This window comes from Capra hircus, chromosome 13 (assembly GCF_001704415.2).
Source record: "Capra hircus breed San Clemente chromosome 13, ASM170441v1, whole genome shotgun sequence".
NCBI lineage: Eukaryota > Metazoa > Chordata > Mammalia > Artiodactyla > Bovidae > Capra > Capra hircus.
The window spans coordinates 31,533,577-31,552,439 of NC_030820.1; the positions used below are offsets into that span (position 1 = coordinate 31,533,577).

Sequence of the window (18,863 nt, forward strand, 5' to 3'; positions counted from 1 at the left end):
AAATGGAATTCCAGTCCAGGTAAGAGCCAGACTGTTTTTATTCAACTATCTTCAAATTCTCAGATCACAATTCCAGTTAATAACAAAATTTGTGGAAGAAATTATAATACCTTGTAGTGCTAGATGACCCAAGACCCAGGGTTAGGAGGTTAAAATCTAGTCTGTATCCAGTATCATTTAAATAGAACATTTTTCAGGGATGGTAACAGAGAATTGATGTCAGTGGTATGCTCTCAGAAACAGTTGCCAACACAACTGCTGCTTAGATGGTTTACTGCTCCATCCTTTTGCATTCTTGCCGCCTTTCTTCCAGGTGTCTGTTTTCATATAGAGGACTTGTGCTGCACTTTATTATTATTATTGTTGGTGGTGCTGTGCAGCATGTGGGATCCCAGTTCCCCAGCCAGGGATCTAACCTGTGCCCCCTGCAGTGGAAGCGTGGCGTCTTAACCACTGGACCACCACGGAAGTCCTCTGCTACACTTCAGTGGCTGCGAGCTCAAAGAGAATCACCTGGCAGTTCAAGGAACCTTGTATCTGATTATCCTGCTGTGGGAGGGCAGGAGGTGTGAATCCTCAGAGCCACCCCCCCAGAATCCTAGGTGCATCCCAAGAACCAGGCAACTATGGGATCCCTTCTGAAAAGGGCCTGGAGACACAGAAGCCAAGAGAAATATGACGTGTCTCAGACACAGGCGCGGGGGAGCCATCTGATGAAGCCAGCAGACGGGAGGGATTGGACCAGCCTGTGTGGGTGCATCGCCCCCGAACCACTTGTGGTAGCCAAGGCTCTGTCTTGCTCCTCTGTGGCTCCTAGGTGGCTTCCCCATCTCTAGGTCCACACCACTCTAGCCCTGCCTTCACATCAGCACTGTCCCTCCTTTCCAAGTAGTCAGCTGATTCCCCTGCTTAGAAAATGCCTTTTCACACACACATTTACATGTGCACACACACACACATCCTTCATGGGGTGTGGGTGTTCTGAGTCCAGCTGATTTTCCTAGCATCACCTCCCCTGTGTCCTGCCATGCCACACCAGACTTCATCATCATGCCTCCCTCCCAGTTGTTTTTTTCTTTCTGAAATGTCACTGACACCCCAACACCCACCATCTGCTCACATCATCATTATCTTTCCCTCCCCTTCCCAAAACCAAAGAGGAAGCTCTCCTCTGTTTTATCATGGCATTTAGGTTATACTTCTGACTCCAGTTATTTTTTGTTGCCCGTAGGTTTGTTTCCTCTATGGATTGTGAGGGTTTGCAGGGAAGGACCCTTTGTCACACGTATATCGAACCACCCCACAGCCAGTGGAATGCTGATCGCAGCTGCTCAAAAGTGGCTTGTGCGAAGGAAAAATATTCATGGGGACAATTGTCTTTTAAATATTGGATATGCTTTTAGACTAGATATAGATAACTCTTCATGTATTGATCCTGATAACAGGTTTCTCATATCATCGTTAGTTTCCTGACCTGCAAAATAAAAATAACGTTAATCTGTGTTGCATAGCAATTAATGTGCAAGAACAAATAAATACTTCAAGTACCAGGAAGAAGTCTGGTTGGGAAATTGGCAAAGTGAATCCAAACTCCATTTTCATGCACTTTGAAGAGAAATGAGAAGTCACTCTCTCAGACAAATACTCAAGCTTTGAGTATTTCTCTTTGCCTGGATCTGCTCAGTTATAAAAATAAGGGATTGGATTATGTCTTTTCTTCTTTTTTAACTAAAATTGTATTATTGCAATGGTTCTACTTAACAAGTGTTAAATATTAAATAAATGTTTTCTTGTGCTCAAATTCACAATAAAGACTACATTAAAAGACCCCACTTTTACTGATGCTCTGAAGCATATTGTGAAATTCATTTGACTTCTAGTAACGGATCTGCAAACACATTAAGTGATCACTTCCATGACGGCTCTGTTTCTTTAAGAGACCTCGGTTGTTAAGTTGGAAGATCACTGAACCATATGAGGGTCAATAAAAGAATAAAGTCACTGGTGAGTGATTCAAGTACAAGGAACTTGACCCCAGTTCAGTATCTGTGCGTCCATATGCTGTTCACAGTCAGAGGAGGAGAGTGTGGTCCCCGGGTGCTCGGCCTTCCAGGATGGCTTCGGGAAATCTAATCAAGCTGCTGGTGTTTGAGCTGCTTGAGTTTACTGCTTTCTGTGTCCCCACGTTGGTGATAATGGAACAGTTTGCTGTTGCCTATTCCACCACGAGGCGTCCGCCTGACAAAACACGTTATTGGCTGATTGTTTCCTGTTCAATTGCCTATGTAGCTTCAGTGACTCTCTTGATTTGGGTTCCTGTGAAAGTTATCTTGTACAAGAAACGTCATCTTTACCAAAAAATCAAAGGATGGTGAGTAAAAAGAATTCTTTCGCAGGGACCCCCTGGGATGCTTTCAAAGAGATTGTCTCATGTTCTCTGGGCAAGGATGCTAACATAACACTCAGGTGTGTAATGTGAGATTAAGGAGAAGTAATAACCACTGTTTCAATCAATGTATTCATAGTTGTATAAAGTATGGAAGTATCTTCCATATTTTTTTAAAATATTTTTTTGATGTGAAATATTTTTTTAAAGTCTTTTCTGTATTTTTTGTAATATTGCTTCTGTTTTATGTTTTGGCCATGAGATATGGGATCTTAGCTCCCTGACCAGGAATTGAACCCACACCCCCTGCATTTGAAGGCAAAGTCTTAACCATTGGACCACCAGGGAAGTCTCCTTCCATATTTTTTTTAAAGAGTCATTTTTTTGCTGACTGATAATTGCAATTTACATGTATTCCTAAGACTCTGATACTCTGAGTAGTGATTGTTTTTGTACTAAATCCTCTGTACACTAAAGTGCACAAAGTTATCATAGTTAATTTACAGAAATCATAATCATAAGATTCTAATATAGAATTTTTCTGTTGTATAAAGCTGAAAGTAATGTCTAAAGCTGAAAGTAATGTCTAAATGTTTACCTTGCAATGTTTTGTAACTCTAAGGCATCCTTTGATCATTAACCAACTAAAATTTTTAAGCAAACTGGTTCCTTTATTTAGATTAAAAAAATAATAATACTTTGATTGTGTTGATAAATTCTATTACCTTGGTGGTGAGAAGGGTAAGTATTCAAATAATAATACAGAAATATTTTAAATAAATCATGGCTTAATAAGGATTGAACTCATAGGTTAATGACTATATTGATCCATGTAAAGGTATTGAGAACAAATAATCTCTGGTCCTAATGTATTTTTCCTTTTAAATCTTCAGATCTGGTTCTTGTCACCTGAGATAGATAGAATACATTTGAAAAACAAGGAACTGGGAATTTTAATTCAAGCAAATACAGAAATGTAAAAATAATAGATACAGCTATACAGCTGTATAGTGAGAAACACTGTAGGGAGAGTATGGCCAGGGAGGGTGGGGCCCAGGACCTACTTGTTAGCTCCTGATACTTGATGTCATCCCCTAACCCACTAGGAGACTTTCAGTTCCTGGAGGACAGATGTCCTGAGTGGTTTCTGAAAATAAATCATGTGGTTGGCAGTGCTTTCATCAGTGGGGTTTAGGTGTTTTCCAACCCTTGACCCAAATCCTCAAGATCAACTAAGCTGAGCTGGGCCCTCCACCCCTCATATCTGCTAGGAGTTGCTTCAACTGTTCAAGACTCCTGACCAGGCCAGGAAGTGTCTGAAGGGATAAGGAGGGTCTAAATGACAACATGAGTAAACCAGTAGGAAGCTGGCCACACCAGCCCAGGAAGGTGCTCTCTGATCTTTTTCTGCATTGGCTTAATCCCTAGGACCTTTTAGGTCTGAATATCATTTAGGCGGGAAACCTTCCCATATTGCTTATTATTATTATGTGGGAGCTAAGGTCCCACATGCCTCATGTGGGTCCGTCTGATTCTGTGGTTGGTCCTTCTAACCACTGCCCTAAACTGCTTCTTTGAAGGGTGAGGTCCCAGTCTCTGGGGGCCATTGAAAGGAAAGAAGGAGCAGTCTTTCTACTCCTTAGGGTCTGTGTTTTTGTTTGTTGTTTTTGTGTGTACATCTGGTCCAGCTGCTTCCCTTGTGCTAAGTGGTCTTGGGCTGTCACAATAGTTACATCTTTCAGTGATTCCTTTTGGAAAATACTCTTCCAGTCTTTTATTTCTGTTTGTGGGTGTGGTTGGTCATAAGTATTCTAAATAGTTTTAGGTGGATGGCATGTTATCTATGATTTCAGTGAAACTGTTCCCTCCATGACCTCTTTTACGAGCCATTGTTATTGCTTACTGGCCTAGAAAAGAAGAAATTGTTACTGAGTACTATTCAAGGAACCTTACACATTCCATACTGTTAGACTTTATGCCAGTGAGGTATCCACTAATAATCTTGTTGTATAGATGAAGAAATGGAAACTTGAAGAAGTGATTAACTTTGGCTAGTGATATAAGTTTATAACTGGTGGAGCTGGAATTTGTGAGGCCAGAGTGGTCTGATTCTCTGCTGTTTCTTCTACCTTATGCAACTTTTAAAATGTTCTTTCTGACTTTGAATGCTAAGTATATTTTTTAAAAAATGCAGTTTTTCTAGTGTCATTACGATACATCTTCCCTAAAGATATATATTTGGATATTATATGTGATCCCCCAAAATGTGTATAGAATATTTTAATATATGTGGTAATACAGTGTGTGTCATATAACTTGATTTCTAGAGGAAGATGATGCAAAAATAATTGCTATTACAGAAAGTAGGAATTGAAAGTATGAATTATTTTTGAAGAATACTTAAATAGGTGTTATTGTGAGATCTCATAGATTCTTAGCTTTCACAGCTACATTGTTGATGGGCCTATTTGAGAATCTCTCTGTACATCCACACTGGTGCCATGGGTCCTATGTGGCTGGTATTCAGGAGAGAGTGAGTCATCCAGCTAATGAATTCCTGACATTGTGGCTGAGGGGTGCAGACCTGAATTGAAATTCCAGCATCGGCCCTGATTGTGAGATCATCCTTTAAATTCTTTAAGTTTTAGTTTTCTTATGAGCAAAATGGGGACAACCTAGTTTCTTTATTGGGTTGTTTTAAGAAATTGAGTAAGATTATGCATGAAAACTTCTGAGCACAATGCCTAGCACATGGTAAGGACCTGGTGAATGTTAGTGTTATTATCTCAGGCTGAATTTAGTATCCATTGAAAACATGATCTGGTTTAATCCTCCGAATGACTCTGAGAAGTAATGATAAAACTGAAGAAAATTCCAGAAGTGATACTCTGTGTATCCAGAGAATCTTCTCAGTTTCTTTTATCCTTTGAGAGTAGTGAAGGTCAATAGAGTGAAATGATGAATATCTTATATTTTGTGATTCTATTCTATACATAGCGTGATTCCATTTATTTTTTAGAATTGAAGAATGGTGGCTCAGATGGTAAAGAATCTGCCTGCAATGCAGGAGACCTGGGTTCGATCTCTGGGTCAGGAAGACCCCCTGGAGAAGGGAATGACTATCCACTCCAGTATTCTTGCCTGGAGAATTCCATGGACAGAAGAGCCTGGGGGGCTAAAGTCCATAGGGTTGCAAAGAGTTGGGCATGACTGAGTGACTAACATTTTCACTTTTCATGGTTGATTTATAATATTGTGTTAATTTCTGCTGTACAGCAAAGTGATTCAATTATACGTATATATATATATATATGTATATATATACACATATTTTTATATTCTTTTCCATTATGGTTTGTTTCAGGATATATATTTTATTTAATTTGGCTCTGCCAGGTCTTAGTTCTGGCATGTGAAATCTTTCTATTATTGCAGCATGCAGGATCTAGTTTCCTGTCCAGGGATCCAACCTGGGCCCCCTGCACTGAGAGTGTGGTGTCTTAGCCACTGGACCACTAGGGAAGTCTCTATCTCAGGATATTGAATACAGTTCCTTGTGGCATACAGCAGGACCTTGTTGTTTGTGCATACTGTATATGGCAGTTTGCAGCTGCTAATGCCATGTTCCCGATTCAGTCCTCCCCCTGTCCTCTCCCTCTTGGCAACCACCAGACTGTTCTATACTAGGGTGTGATTTTACATTTCATGTTCTCATTTGGCCTGCACTCAGTGTTGTAAAGTTGAGGGAATGGATATAATTGTCATTTTATAAGGGAGGAAACAAGGTCAGAAAGTTTAGGACACACTCTTAACCGACAGAAGTCTGAACTTTAATCCAGTGTTCTTCCTTTTACTCTTGTTAAACACTTCCTCATTCTTTTGGAGTGACTGTTCTTTTTAGGGATGCCTGTCATAATTTATAATAAACTAGGGACATGGTTTGAGGAAAAGAAGAAAAACTATTTATATCCACCCCAAATTTTATATCCCAGTAAATAAGAGGAAACTTTGCCTAGGATATCATGGAATGGGTGAAACCATTGAGCTATAGACCAATCAGTGAATGGGTGAAACCGTTGAGCTACAAACTAACCTGGAACCGAAGTAGATTTCCTCAGAGAGGGTACCTTGGGGAAGGATAATCCTAGAAGACTTTTGGGGGTTCCCAGACTGGATTGGGTGATATTTTAGGAATTTATCAAGTCTTGCAGAGTGTATGATTCCTTTAGTCAGCCATCCCCAACCTTTGTGGCACCAGGGACCGTTTTCATGGAAGACAATTTTTCCATGGACTAGGATGGTGGGGTATGGTTTTGTGATGACTCAAGCACATTACATTTATTGTACACTTTATTTCTACTATTATATCAGCTCCACCTCAGATCATCAGACATTAGATCCTGGAGGTTGGGGACCCCTGCCTCAGACCATGACATGTCGACCATCCTGGGCAGTGCCAAGTTGGAAAGACTCCAAATGGAACATTTTCCTTTGTTGACATCCTTAACTTACACTGCACAATTTGATGTTGATTTATTTCTGGTGGCAGTGGGAGTCATAGCAGCAATAGTTCTAGTTGTCATCATAGTAAAATAAGAGTAAATATTGATTGAACAATTACTATGTACCAAGAAGAGTTGTAAACACACTGCCTGTGTTATTTTAGTTAATTCTCTTTTATGAAGAAGAACCTTTACAGTGTTCATTTTATGAGTGAGGAAATTGGGGCACAGAGGTTAAAAGACCACCTGGCCAGTGAGTAGGGAGTCAAGACCAACCCCATTTGTCTCGAGTCTGAGCACCTTAATGGTGCACAGCAACACACACGAGTGACCGACTCACCCGAGGAGGCAGAGCTCACTCTTTCCAGCACCTCCGAGAAGATCATGGGTGAATTGCCAGGAGGTAACAAGTGGTATTTAACAGTTACTTCTTCCCAGAGAACCCTGTTTCTCTCAGTCTGTCTGTCATCTTCTGAAAACCTCGAGACTGATCACTTTCTTGTCCTTGACCACAGGCTTTCTCTGCTTGTCCCACCTCCAGTCAGTCAGCAGGAGTGGATTCACTTTTGCTTTTCTCTCCTGCGTATGCAGTCAGTCACCAGATTCCGTGAGTTCTTCCTCTTTCATCTCTATCGACTCAGCATCTTGTTCTCATGACTGTTTTCCTCACCCCAGTCAGGCACTGATTTCCAGGGCCACTGTGCACTTGAGTCTCTGGCATGGCTCACCAACTTTTGATCTATTCACGTCCAGCGTCAGATCCCTTGTTCTGATCGCTTTTGCTCAAGGAGGCACAGAGAGAGTTTTATGAAACTCCTGGGGCTCTGGAGACCTTCACCAACAGCTGTCCTTGCCTTTTGCCTCTCTGTCCCTCTCATCCCCTCCATGTCCTTGTTGACAGAGTAATAACCTTGAAAAATGTTGCCTGCATTTCAGTTCCACCTCTAAAACTCTACTCTTCCCCTTGCTGTTAGAATTCAGTGTTGGAATCATCTGAAAGCTGAAGACACCTTAGTGTCCATCTATCACCTATTTCTCACAATACAGACAGTCTGCCTCTGATTTTAAAGGAGCTTCATGACTTTTTGTGTCTCTAATTATGAGAATGTGTTGTGTTGTGCTCACTCACTCAGTTGTATCCAACTCTTTGGGCCCCATAGACTGTATCCCACCAGGCTCCACTGCCCTTGGAATTTTCCAGGCAAGAATACTAAAGTAGGTTGCCATTTCCTTCTCCAGAGGATCTTCCTGACCCAAGGATTGAACCCACATCTCTTGCATCTCCTGCATTGGCAGGCATATTCTTTACCATTAGTGGCACCTGGGAAGCAATTATGAGAATAGTCTTCCTTATTTCCTTGTATTGAAATAAACTTTGCCATGTGTAGCTTCCGTCCCATCTTCTTTGTAGATGTCACATCCTATGCCTTGCCTTAGATGCCAATGAATTTGGCCATGGCTGGGAGTCCTAACCATTGCCCCCTGATTTTCTCTTTTTATTGCTTTTCTTTTTTATATGTCAAGCATTTTAATTTGGAGGTTGCATATTTTAATTTGAATAGAAAAGTTTGGCTTCTGGGATACCCTGTCCAGTGGTTTGGACTCCATGCTGTAACCACAGGGAGCCCATATTCATATTCAATCCCTGGTTGGGGAACTAACATCCCAGATGCTGCATGGTGGGGCTGAAAGATTTTTTAAAAAGAAGAAGAAAAAGAAAATTTTTGCTTCAATCAGTCAATCAGCCAATTTTCAGTGATTCAACACTCATCAATTTCAGAGTACTGTCCTTGTTATGAAATTATGCTGGCATGGCTACCAGCAATTAATTAGCCACATGTAATAGTCACTCTCAGTAGCATGACACTTTTTTCTCCCTTTTTTAAAAAGAAATTTATTGGAGTATAGTTGATTTACAGTATTCTGTTATTTTAAGGTGTATAGCAAAGTGATTCAGCTATACGAATACATATGTCCCCTTTTATTGCTTTTCAAGCTCTCTTGTCAGCTCTCATAAACTGTCACTTGTGTGATGACAGCTCTCCACATTGTGTCTCTAAGGGTGACTTCCTGTCTGAGCTCACTGTGTCTATACTGAAGCTTTTCAAATATTTGAAGATGGGATCATTACAGCCATTTCAACCACATCCCATTTAGTCTGCTAAGAAGTTTTCTCCAGTGTCCAAGTCCCATCAGTTATTCTCTGTGTCCTGTGATTTCTGGACCTTTTACTCTTTGTGATGTCTCCTTGGGATACTAGCTGACTTGTTAATGTCTGAGTGTACTCTCCATAATACTACAAACCTTCAATTTATTACAGAGCACAGTAATGCAAAATGCAGCAAAACATGTATGTTGGTTTTAGAAAGCAGTTCTAAGGTTTAAGGCTTGACAACCAACCTGTGTGTGTGGACACTCTGTCCTCTGGACCTATCAGAGTAAGGGTTCCACCCTCTGGGCCACGGGCAGCAGGCCTGCTCTCTGCATCTGAGGAGAGAACCCCTGGGCCCATGGTAGAAGTGGGAGCTTCCCTGGCCTCTGTGGCATCATCAGGGTCATTCTTCCCTTTTCTTAATGATGGTACATCTTTGCAGCCTGATGGCTCTGTATTGAGCTTACCAGATGGCTCAGAGGTAAAGAATCCACCTGCCGATGCAGGAGATGTGGATTCAATCCCTGGGTCGGTAAGATCCCCTGGAGAAGGGAACGGCAACCCACTCCAGTATTCTTGCCTGGGAAATCTCATGGTCAGAGGAGCCTGGTGGGCTACAGTCTGTGGGGTCTCAAGGAACTGAACAGAACTGAGCATGCACGCATGGCACGGCACGGCTCTGTATTAGCCCATTTCCTGCCTATTGTATCCTGGAAGTCTCACAGCCTTTCTTCATTTTGTCCTGTCTCTGTCGCCCTTCAGTGCAATCTGTCAGTGTTTCTGCTGAGATTGTTGATTGGATTCACAAGCCACACCCTAATTGTTTTCTCCAGAATGTGCTCTCTCATCTTTTCTGCATCTTTAGCAATATGGATATGAGTATGTTAAAGAAAATAAGACAATATGTTCTTCAGTTCAGTTCAGTTCAGTCGCTCAGTCGTGTCCAACTCTTTGCGACCCCATGAATCGCAGCACGCCAGGCCTCCCTGTCCATCACCAATTCCCAGAGTTCACCCAAACTCATATGCATCGAGTTGGTGATGCCATCCAGCCATCTTATCCTCTGTTGTCGCCCTCTCCTCCTGCCCCCAATCCTTCCCAGCATCAAGGTCTTTTCTAATGAGTCAACTCTTCGCATGAGGTACCCAAAGTATTGGAGTTTCAGCCTCAGCATCAGTCCTTCCAATGAACACCCAGGACTAGTCTCCTTTAAGATGGACTGGTTGGATCTCCTTGCAGTCCATGGGACTCTCAAGAGTCTTCTCCAACACCACAGTTCAAAAGCATCAGTTCTTCAGCGCTCAGCTTTCTTCACAGTCCAACTCTCACATCCATGCATGACCGCCGGAGAAACCATAGCCTTGACCAGATGGACCTTTGTTGGCAAAGTAATGTCTCTGCTTTTGAATATGCTGTCTATGTTGGTCATAACTTTCCTTCCAAGGAGTAAGCGTTAGCTAGGTGTGTATATTGCCTGAGTGCTCAGTTGCTTAGTTGTGTCTGACTCTTTGCAGCCCCATGGACTATAGCCTGCCAGGCTCCTCTGTCCATGGAATTTTCCAGAAAAGAATACTGGAGCAGGTTGCCGTTTCCTACCCTGAGATCTGTAAATTACTAAATCAAAATTTTAAAAGATTGTGGATAACTGTCTTTCAGCCTCATTACTTTGTTGTATAAGTCTATGTATTTTATGCACTTAAAAATTCTGAGAAGGGTCCATAGGATTCACAAGATTGCCAGAAAGTTTATTGTATAAAAATGGTTTGGAAATATTGTTCTAAATGCTGGAGATAAAGTAATGAACAACTCAGATAAGGTACCTTTTCCCACGGAACTTACCTTGGAGTCAGACATGAAAGATCTATGATCTAGACCAGGTCTATCATCCAGAGACTCCCTGTCAGAAAAGAATAACCAGTGTAAATCTGGCAGATGGGGCAAGGTTGGTATGATCACAGAATAACAAAATGTTATTAGTATGTTATTAGTATAGGTATGTGGATGTTGGGGAAGGGGCAGATCATTCTAAGTGAAGAGAGTAAAAGAAATAAGAGAAACCACCTCATGGAGAACATGTAGACAGTGGTGCTAGGTTTCCATTTGATTTTAATTACTTATCCACTGGAGATTTTTAGAAAATTTATTAAATCCACAAATAAATATATTTTGTGGTAAAATACACCTATCATAAAACTTACCATCTTAATGATTTTTAAATGTAGAGCTAGCTCATGGGCATTAAGTACATCCACATTGGTGTGCTACCCATCCATCCACAGAAACTTCTTCATCTGGAAAAACTGAAGCTCTATAGCCATTAAACGTTAACTCCCCATTCCCCACTCCTCCCAACCCTGGTGATTTTGAGCTGAGTAGTAAGATGAGTGTTACATTTACAAAATTTGACGTTTGCTTTATGGGAAAAATATTGCTTGGCAAGAATAGAAACACTGACAGGAAACTGGTTACGAAGCACTGCAGATAAGAGATGACAGTGAGTGAGCTACTGTGTTAGCGGACGATGATTTGAAATGCACTTTGGCAGTAAATCATGCAGGATTGGATGATGACTGGAATGAGTATGGGTTCCTTTTCAGGCCTGTTAAGCCTGAGTTGTCTATTAGACATCCAATGGAGGTACCAAATAGATAGGTGGGTGTCCAACTCCAGAGCTCAGGACAGAGGCCATAGTATATATTCTAGAATCTGTTTGCAAGTCCTGGGTGAGTGGGTGATGTTTAAATGATGGGATTGGCCAAGATAGTCAAGGCAAATACACAGATAAAGAAGAGGTGCTGGAATAATTCCTGAGGTACTCTGAAAGGTGAAGCTGAGAAGAGGACTCTGTGAATGCCCTTGCCAGCCTCAGAGAGCTGAGTGCTTCAGGAATCTCCATCTGGGCTCAGAGAAAGAGGCAAAGCTACCAATTTTAAAATGTCATCATACCTCTGGTTTTAGCAGGTTGATCTGGGTCTGTGTATAAGAGTTGGGCTATCTCACCCCTACCTTATGTCTATACCTAGAAAGTCTAGGATGAGGCTGGAGTAGAGGGACATAGCAGGCAGAAATTCTTAGTCTTTTGAAAGACTCCAATACTGTGTGCTTAAACAGACACTATCCTATAAACGTAATTAGTATATATTTAACTAAGGAGAGAGGAGGTAAATAGTTCATTATAGAAAAGTTTGAGTGTATATACAGTATCTTCCTGTAAATTGATAATGCTAAATATATGTGTTAATTCTCTCTGTCATAAAATATTTTTATGTTATATCTCAATAGCCGTTTGATTGTTTGATCATGCAAGGCTTAAAAAGTGAAAGTGTTAGTCACTCAGTTGTGTCCGACTCTTTGTGACCACATGATCTATCCACGGAATTCTCCAGGCAAGGCTTAAAAGGTGGTCCAAAAACAAATATGAAAAATGATGTATCCCTAGAGAGAGTCATGCTGTTCTTTTATTTTCAACTGGTCACCAGAGCCTAATGCGTTGGACAGGATTCTAATGAATGAATTATGAAAATACTGAACGTCATTTGTCTTGCACTGTGATGCTTTTAGCCATTTATGGTTTGTTAGTTATTTGGAAACCTTTCACCCTCTTATTCTGAAAAAACATCCTGGCTTTTTGTGTGTTCCCCTTTGCCATACTCAAACATTTGGGAAATGGAAATAGGGAAGCAGTGGCTTCTTAGAAAAACTATAAAGGAGTGCAAGAACTGCACAATTGGCAAAATGTAACAGGAACTGTTGATCTTGTACATTATTGCTTTTGCTTATTTTTTCTCCTTTGCTAGGAGACCTGTTATGATGATGTGTGTAGTACTCACCACGCTTCCCAGCTTCAGCTTTTCTATAGCAGTGACTGAGGTATGGAATTTTGATTTCTTCTGCCTGTAAGATTTTGAGATTTTAGAATGTCCCCCTGTTCTTAAAATTTCACAGAATGGTATGCCCAACAAGTTTCTTAAAGTTGATTTTCTCCAGTCTTAGATCATTGTTATCTCTGTGATTGTGGAGGAAGGTCTAAGCCAATTTTTTAAAATCTACTGTGTTTGTGTAGAGGGGTGGGGAGAAAGGAATATCACTTGAAAATAATAAACAAGCAAGGAATTTGAGAAAAGATCCACATTTTGTTTCTTCTAACCTGATGTTTTTTCATGAGTGTTCTTGGTTCTAAAGAGAATAAAACAGTATCTTAGTGAACAGCCACTCACATAAGACCTTTGATAAGATATCTGTTGCCAAATAATTTGCATGTGATGTTTATTTGAAAATAAATTTGAGTTTATGTTTCAACCAAAGGCAGCTCCCAAGAGACTCTGATGGATGGGTATCTGCAGAATAGGAATATTATAGATACAACTTTCAGGCTGTGAGAACTCTTATTACCCAGATAGTAATTCAAAGCAGAATGCCCTCAGGATGGGGAACACGTGTACACCCGTGGTGGATCCATATTGATGTATGGCAAAACCAATACAATATTGTAAAGTAATTAGCCTCCAATTAAAATAAATAAATTTATATTTTAGAAAAAGCAGAATGCCCTGCTAATCTTATTATTTATAAGGTGCTTGAAAGATGTAATTTTTTAATTTATTAATAAAATTTTTATTTACATGTTGAGTAGATTGTCACTAAGTGCATATTACATGAAATTAGATCCTGAGGATAGAGCACTCAGAAAATTTGACAGTCTCTAGCCTTCAGTGCGGAGAAGGCAATGGAACCCCACTCTAGTACTCTTGCCTGGAAAATCCCATGGATGGAGGAGCCTGGTGGGCTGTAGTCCGTGGCGTCACTGAGAGTTGGACACGACTCAGTGACTTCACTTCCACTTTTCACTTACATGCATTGGAGAGGGAAATGGCAACCCACTCCAGTGTTCTTGCCTGGAGAATCCCAGGGACGGGGGAGCCTGGTGGGCTGCCATCTGTGGGGTTGCACAGAGTCAGACGTGACTGAAGCAACTTAGCAGCAGCAGCAGCAGCAGCAGCCTTCAGTGAGCTTCCCTGGTGGCTCAGCAGTAAAGAATCTGCCTGCAATGCAGGAGCCTCAGGAGACATGGGTTCGATCTCTGGGTCAGGTAGATCCCCTGGAGAAGGGAATGGTAACCCACTCCAGTATTGCCTGGAGAATTCCATGGGCAGAGGAGCCTGGTGGGCTACAGTCCATGGGGTCACAAAGAGTTGGACACAACTGAAGTGACCGCACACCCTCACAGCCCTCAGTAATTTTTAAACTGATGGTAGAAAGCAAAAAAACAGGCAGTAAGAGTAGGTCTGCTTAGTGCTATGAGAGAGATGTATACCAGGTAATGGATGACATCATTAGAAATTACATGACTTTGGAACGTGTCCTAGATGCAGCATTAGGACAATATATGAACACACAGAATATCCTCAGAAGGCTACAGAGATGGACTTTGCGTCAAACGGCAACACATAAATATTTTAATCTTGATTTGTCATTTTCTCTTCCTTCCCCACCAGTGACCTTGTAAAGCACTTGGGAGGTTCCTATGAGCTTCAGAAATTCAGGGTATGACCTTTCAAGGAACACTACTGTCACAGTGATGCACTATCTATGGTTTGCTCTTTTGGGCCAACTTTCTCATTATGTTTCACCCATTGTTGCATATTTTTGTTTACTTTTTTCTTATTTTTCACTGAGGTGTAACACACAAACAGAAAAATTCACACAATATAGACAATATCAATGGAATACTTGGAAACATTCAGTTCAGTTCAGTCACTCAGTCGTGTCCGACTCTTTGCGACCCCATGAATCGCAGCACGCCAGGCCTCCCTGTCCATCACCAACTCCCAGAGCTCACTCAGACTCATGTCCATCGAGTCAGTGATGCCATCCAGCCATCTCACCCTCTGTCATCCCCTTCTCCTCCTGCCCCCAATCCCTCCCAGCATCAGAGTCTTTTCCAATGAGTCAACTCTTCCCATGAGGTGGCCAAAGTACTGGAGTTTCAGCTTTAGCATCATTCCTTCCAAAGAAGTCCCAGGGTTGATCTCCTTCAGAATGGACTGGTTGGATCTCCTTGCAGTCCAAGGGACCCTCAAGAGTCTTCTCCAACACCACAGTTCAAAAGCATCAATTCTTCGGCGCTCAGCCTTCTTCACAGTCCAACTCTCACATCCATACATGACCACAGGAAAAACCATAGCCTTCACTAGACCGACCTTAGTCGGCAAAGTAATGTCTCTGCTTTCGAATATGCTCTCTAGATTGGTCATAACTTTTCTTCCAAGGAGTAAGCATCTTTTAATTTCATGGCTGCAGTCACCATCTGCAGTGATTTTGGAGCCCCCAAAAATAAAGTCTGCCACTGTTTCCACTGTTTCCTCACCTATTTCCCATGAAGTGATGGGACCAGATGCCATGATCTTCGTTTTCTGAATGTTGAGCTTTAAGCCAACTTTTTCACTCTCCTCCTTCACTTTCATCAAGAGGCTTTTTAGTTCCTCTTCACTCTCTGCCATAAGGATGGTGTCATCTGCATATCTGAGGTTATTGATACTTCTCCTGGCAATCTTGATTCCAGCTTGTGTTTCTTCCAGTCCAGCGTTTCTCATAATGTACTCTGCATATAAGTTAAATAAGCAGGGTGACAATATACGGCCTTGATGTACTCGTTTTCCTATTTGGAACCAGTCTGTTGTTCCATGTCCAGTTCTAACTGTTGCTTCCTGACCTGCATACAGATTTCTTAAGAGGCAGGTCAGGTGGTCTGGTATTTCCATCTCTCTCAGAATTTTCCACAGTGTATTGTGATCCATGCACTCAAAGGCTTTGGCATAGTCAATAAAGCAGAAATAGATGTTTTTCTGGAACTCTCTTGCTTTTTCCATGATCCAGCGGATGTTGGCAATTTGATCTCTGGTTCCTCTGCCTTTTCTAAAACCAGCTTGAACATCAGGAAGTTCACGGTTCATGTATTGCTAAAGCCTGGCTTGGAGAATTTTGAGCATTACTTTACTAGCATGAGAGATGAGTGCAATTGTTCGGTAGTTTCAGCATTCGTTGGCATTGCCTTTCTTTGGGATTGGAATGAAAACTGACCTTTTCCAATCCTGTGGCCACTACTGAGTTTTCCAAATTTGCTGGCATATTGAGTGCAGCACTTTCACAGCATCCTCTTTCAGGATTTGAAAGAGCTCAACTGGAGTTCCATCACCTCCACTAGCTTTGTTCGTAGTGATATTTTCTAAGGCCCACTTGACTTCACATTCCAGGATGTCTGGCTCTAGGTGAGTGATCACACCATCATGATTATATGAGTTGTGAAGATCTTTTTTGTGCAGTTCTTCTGTGTATTCTTGCCACCTCTTCTTAATATCTTCTGCTTCTGTTAGGTCCATAACATTTCCGTCCTTTATCGAGCCCATCTTTGCGTGAAATGTTCCCTTGGTATCTCTAATTTTCTTCAAGAGATCGCTAGTCTTTCCCATTCTGTTGTTTTCCTCTATTTCTTTGCATTGATCGCTGAAGAAGGCTTTCTTATCTCTCCTTGCTATTCTTTGGAACTCTGCATTCAGATGGGTATATCTTTCCTTTTCTCCTTACTCAGTTCAAAAAAAAAAACAAACAAAAAAAAAAACACAAAACACTTTGCCAGCCCCCTACAGGCCATCTCTGTTGGCTACCTTTCCTTTATTCCAAAGATCACTTCTGCCTTACTTCTAATATCACAGGTTAGCTTATCTGTTTTTGAAAGCTTTATAAAAGGAAATGAAATTGTTGTCTATCTATCTATGATCTTTCTGTCTTTGCATCTTTTATTCAAAATATGGGCTATTCTTGTTTTTCTGTTTAGATGTAGTTCATTCATATTCATTTTTTATTCCTGTACAATATTTCATTTTACAAATATGTCACACTCTTTCAGTTCAACTCTATGTTATTTTATTTTCTGGCCATGCCAACTGGCTGGCGTGATCTTGGTTCCCTGCCCAGGGACTGAACCTGCACTGTAGCAGTGAAAGTCTGGAATCCTAACCACTTGGCTACCAGGGAACTCCCATCAGTTATAATCTTGATGGTCATTTCAGTTTCCAGTTTTTGCTGCTGTGAACATCCTTAAACATGTGTCTTTTTGCCATATATAAGCGTACGGGTTGGTTAAATGTGCAGGAGTAGAATTGATGGATCACAAGATGTTCAAGTACTTAATTATAACTAAGTGTCAGTTTTTCAAAGAGATTACATTAATTTAGACTTCCACTAGTAGAGAATGAGCAATCTTTGTGTTCCCCATCCTCAGTAGCACTTGCGTTGTCAGCCTTTTTATTTTAACCATTCTGGTGAGAATATTCTTGAATTTCATTATAGTTTTCAATTTCATTTCCCCAATAATTAATGAGATTGAGCATATTTTTCATTCCATTTTTCCCCTAGTGTGTTGCTTATCTTTTAAAAATTGATTTGGAGGAATTATTTATATATTTAGATTTCAGGCTCTTTGTTGATTTTATGCATTGCAGACATCTTCTCATTCTGTGACTTCATGCTCTTAATTGTATATTTTGATGGAGAAGAGCTTTTAATTTTAAAATAGTCCACTGCATCACTTTATTTGCTGTATTTTCTTTTGGTTACTTGTTTGAAACAATTTTGTCATATTGTGAATCTGAACCTTAAAGTCCTAAAAACAGTGTCCTATATAACATTTTGAAATTCTCTTTGAACTTCACAATCTACCCATAACTAATCTTTGTGTGTGTTGTGCAGTAAGGGATTGTTTTTTCTTCCCCAAATAATAGCTAATAGACTGAGCACCATTTATTAAAATGTCTGTCCTTGTCACATTTCTCTGTAGTTAATAAATCAGATGTGTGTGTCCATAGTCTATTCTGAGTTTTCTGTTCTGTTCCACGGCCTACTTTTCTATTCTTGTGCCAACACTACAATATCTTAATTCTTACATGTTTATAATAGCTCTTTGTATCCAGAAGAGTAAACCTTCCTGTTTTCCTTTTCTTCTAGAATGTCTTGCTCTTTGTATTCTCTTTTTTTTTTCCACTTTTTAAAATTGAAAGATAATTTCTTTACAGAATTTTGTTGTTTTCTGCCAAGTATCAACATGAATCAGCCACAGGTATACATATGTCCCCTCCCTTTTGAACTTCCTTTCCATCTTCCTCCCCATCCCACCCCTCTAGGTTGTTACAGAGTCCCTGTTTGAGTTCCTTGAGTCATACAGCAATCCCATTGACTATCTATTTTACATATGGTAATGTAAGTTTCCGTGTTATTCTCTCCATACATCCCATCCTCTCCTTCTTCCTCTCCCCGCCATGTCCATAAGTCTGTTCTCTATGTTTTTCCATTGCTGCCCTGAAAATAAATTCATCAGTACCATCTTTCTAGATTCCATATATATATATGTATATATATATATATGTTAGTACACAATATTTATCTTTCTCTTTCTGCTTTACTTCACTGTGTAATAGGCAGTAGGTTCATCCACCTCATTAGAACCTACTCAAAAGCATTCCTTTTTCTGGCTGAATAATATTCCACTGTGTATATGTCCCTCAGCTGCTTTATCCAGTCACGTGTCGATGGACATCTAGGTTGCTTCCGTGTTCTAGCTATTGTCAGTAGTGCTGCAGTGAACGTTGGGGTACATGTATCTTTTTCAATTTTGGTTTCCTCAGGGTATATGCCTAAGAGTGAGATTGCTGGGTCATATGGTGGTTTTATTCCTAGTTTTTGAAGGAATCTCCATGTTCATTTTAGAATCAGCTTATCATTTTCCACAGAAAAGTTGGAATTTTATTGAGGTTGTAACAAATTGTAT

The 18,863-nt window shown here is 40.6% G+C and overlaps 1 protein-coding gene across 1 annotated transcript in view; it reads left to right on the forward strand.

Annotated features, from left to right (window-relative positions):
* The window catches only part of TMEM236 (transmembrane protein 236), a 37,735-nt gene continuing 20,986 nt past the window's right edge, over positions 2,115-18,863 (forward strand). Inside the window, exons 1-2 of the mRNA XM_005688057.2 lie at positions 2,115-2,371; positions 12,838-12,910. Of these exons, the coding sequence (XP_005688114.1) occupies positions 2,115-2,371; positions 12,838-12,910 (330 nt within the window). The remainder of the gene's footprint in view (positions 2,372-12,837; positions 12,911-18,863) is intronic.